The 2,983-nt window shown below is 31.2% G+C and overlaps 1 protein-coding gene across 1 annotated transcript in view; it reads right to left on the bottom strand.

Moving 5' to 3' along the window:
* Positions 1 to 272: 272 nt before the first annotated feature.
* Positions 273 to 2,983, bottom strand: part of LOC106463713 (lysyl oxidase homolog 2A-like) — a 23,895-nt gene continuing 21,184 nt past the window's right edge. The window contains exon 6 of the mRNA XM_013923775.2: positions 273 to 1,213. Within this exon, the coding sequence (XP_013779229.1) occupies positions 1,091 to 1,213 (123 nt within the window). The 3' untranslated portion in view covers positions 273 to 1,090. The remainder of the gene's footprint in view (positions 1,214 to 2,983) is intronic.

Genomic DNA, 2,983 nt, shown 5'->3' on the forward strand with positions numbered 1-2,983 from the left:
TAAACATTAGAATGTATCGTTTCATCAGTTGGGAACCTTCGTTGTTAAGGATATTTTTGGCCGTAAACCCAATAACATCTCACAAAGTTTGGCCAACATAGGATATTTAGAATTATTTTCAAATAATCACTAGTTTTTGAAATATTGTAAACTGACTGTAGTTGCGAGTTCATTTTCGAAGAGAACAAAAACTTATATTGCTCCAGATAACTTATTCAACTCAAAGAAGAGATTCGTATGAGGAGATAAAACTAAAGAAAGATTTTCTCAAGTAGCTTTTGAAACGTTTTTATTTTCCAAATATATGGAACAGATCCTCAACTTAATAGCTTCAAAATGAAGAACATCTAATAATGCGTATTCAATTACTACTACTACTTACATATTTCTATCAATATATCAAAAGAACAAATGTGGCATATACATGTTTACTTTGTCTTAAGCAAATAATGCGTGATAGGTGTCTCCACTTTCTCCTATAACTAAGACTATAGTAATGTAGGTTTGGGCACGTGATCTGTTTTTCAATACATTCTCATTTAGGTTTAGCAGATTGATACATTGGATCAGGTTTTATTTGCCTTTACCTAAGCAACTAAGTAATGTCTTAAAACGAATCACTATAATCTTACTGGTGAAAGATCAAACAATGATGCTATGGTTCAGAAAGAAAAGCATAAAATGAATATATATAGTTGGAGATCTTAAAAAATGAGGCAGTTTTACAACTTAAACATCTGAATAATATTAAGGTATATTTCTATTTATTTATATATTTAAACGTTTACATTGCTAAATCTGCGAGACTTATGAAATGACGCCAATTTATAAAAATTGCAGTCTTGCATTGAAAATATTTTTATAACCTTGTTAATATGAGACAAACAAAGAGCTATACTAACCCTAAAGACATAACGTAGTTCTATGATCATTCATAAGCTTCTGCTTGGGACTCGTATATAAAAGAACATCAAAAAGGTCAACATATCTATGTTATTTTTGATAAATAAAAATAGTGGCAGTAAATTTTTCGAATCACATACAGTTAGTTAAAACAAAGAGCTCTTACACACACACACATACAATTCTGTCAAGGTCTTCCCAGAGTACAGTTCCATATTCTTGCTGAGATGGCGTTGTAGAAAAAGTAGCAGGTGGCTGCATTATTGTTGAAAGATATCTCAGGAACTTTGAATTCTGGATTAATTGATACCTAAATGAAAGAAGGAAAAATCATCCAATGGTTAAATAAGATACCAGTAGTTTTTAAACAATAATAGACTTTATCATTTCCGCTGAAGGATCAACAAACAATGATATGTTTTACTGGTTACACTGAGGGATCAACAAACAATAATATTTTTACTGGTTACGCTGAAAGTGTTACAAAAACAATGATATTTTCCATTTACACTCAGGCGTCAACAAACAATAATATTTTTACTGGTTACACTGATAGTGTTACAACAACAATGATATTTACCAGTTATACTGAAAAGGTAAAAAAAAAACAATATAAAGTTTTACTGATTACAATGAAGGAGTCAACAAAGAACGATATCTTTTACCAGTTTTATTGAAGGGACAATATTCAATAGCATATTTTATCAGTAATTCTGCTGGAATTATTAAATAATAATAAGTTTTACCGATAACACTGAAGACGATCTCAAAATGAGGTTTTTAGTGCTTACACGTAGGGAATCAACAGACACTGTTATACTGAAAGGATCACAAAAATTTGTATGTGACGAAGCATGGCATTTAGTTACAATATATGTGTGATATAGAGTATCACAATAAATTGATAATAATTTATATACCACCATTCTTTATTTCCTTAACACGGGTTTCCAGTAAGAAAAATGCTTATTGTATGGTTGAAATACCCATGTACACTCTTCTATGGCAGTGAAAAACGATGTCATTTAGACTATTATATATTACTACTAAACAATATTCTGCCGGATGTTATATATTGCCTTTCTCATTTTAATAGTTATCATTCGTTAAATGCAATACCAAGGCTATTTACGAATAGTGAAATATTTTTCCGGGTGGGTTAGCGGTAAGTTTACGGACTTACCACGCTAAATTCCGAAGTTCGATTCCCTGAGGTGGACAGAGCACGGATATCTCATTGTGTATCTTTGCGCTAAAACAACAATAGAAGATACCAAAGTTTTTACCATCAATGGGCGCTAATGTCTCAGGAAAATAAAAGATAGCAGGCCTAGTGACAATAGGCCTACAGACCATCCCTCCACCTCCGCTTACGGCCCAATCCGCCATTATATACCAATTTATTTATTTAATATTACTTTTTGTCATTTTTATCTGATCCGATAACTGACAATGTTTATCCACATGAGTATACATACATATATATCTACACATCTGAGTGTTCAGATTCTGGTCTTATTAACAAAAGCAATGTAAATTCGATGACGAGGAACACAATTTGAGACTAATAATGGCCTGAGACGGCTTCAATGGGTAATGAAGAAAAACTTTAATATAACATTTGCTGTTATATTAAAGTTTTTCTTCATTACCCATTCAAGCCGTCTCCAGCCATTAAAAGCAATGTAAGTATAAATTGGGGTACCTGGTTTTAAAATGTTTTCTGTTTTTCTATTCTGGTTTTTGAAATTATGAGTTTGTTTAGGCAAAGTATATCACTCCAATTAAATTATGACAAACTGTACTAGGAAAATTTAATTGAATCACAGCGATGTTTGAAATTAGGTTTACATAGTTCTCAAGAGATGGCGATAAAGTGCAAATCCACCTCGGGTTATAGGGTATATATAATCATTCGTAATTTCAAAAATAGGCTTTTACGCTAAACTAGATTTTCTTGAGAAATTATATATTTATAACAAAACTGTTATTAAATAAAAGGTAAATATCTAAATGGAAAAACAATTATCATAAGTCGAAATGGCGTATTTAAGTGTTTTACACTCACAAAAAAAAAAGA

This window comes from Limulus polyphemus, unplaced genomic scaffold (assembly GCF_000517525.1).
Source record: "Limulus polyphemus unplaced genomic scaffold, Limulus_polyphemus-2.1.2 Scaffold1467, whole genome shotgun sequence".
Taxonomy (NCBI): Eukaryota; Metazoa; Arthropoda; class Merostomata; order Xiphosura; family Limulidae; genus Limulus; species Limulus polyphemus.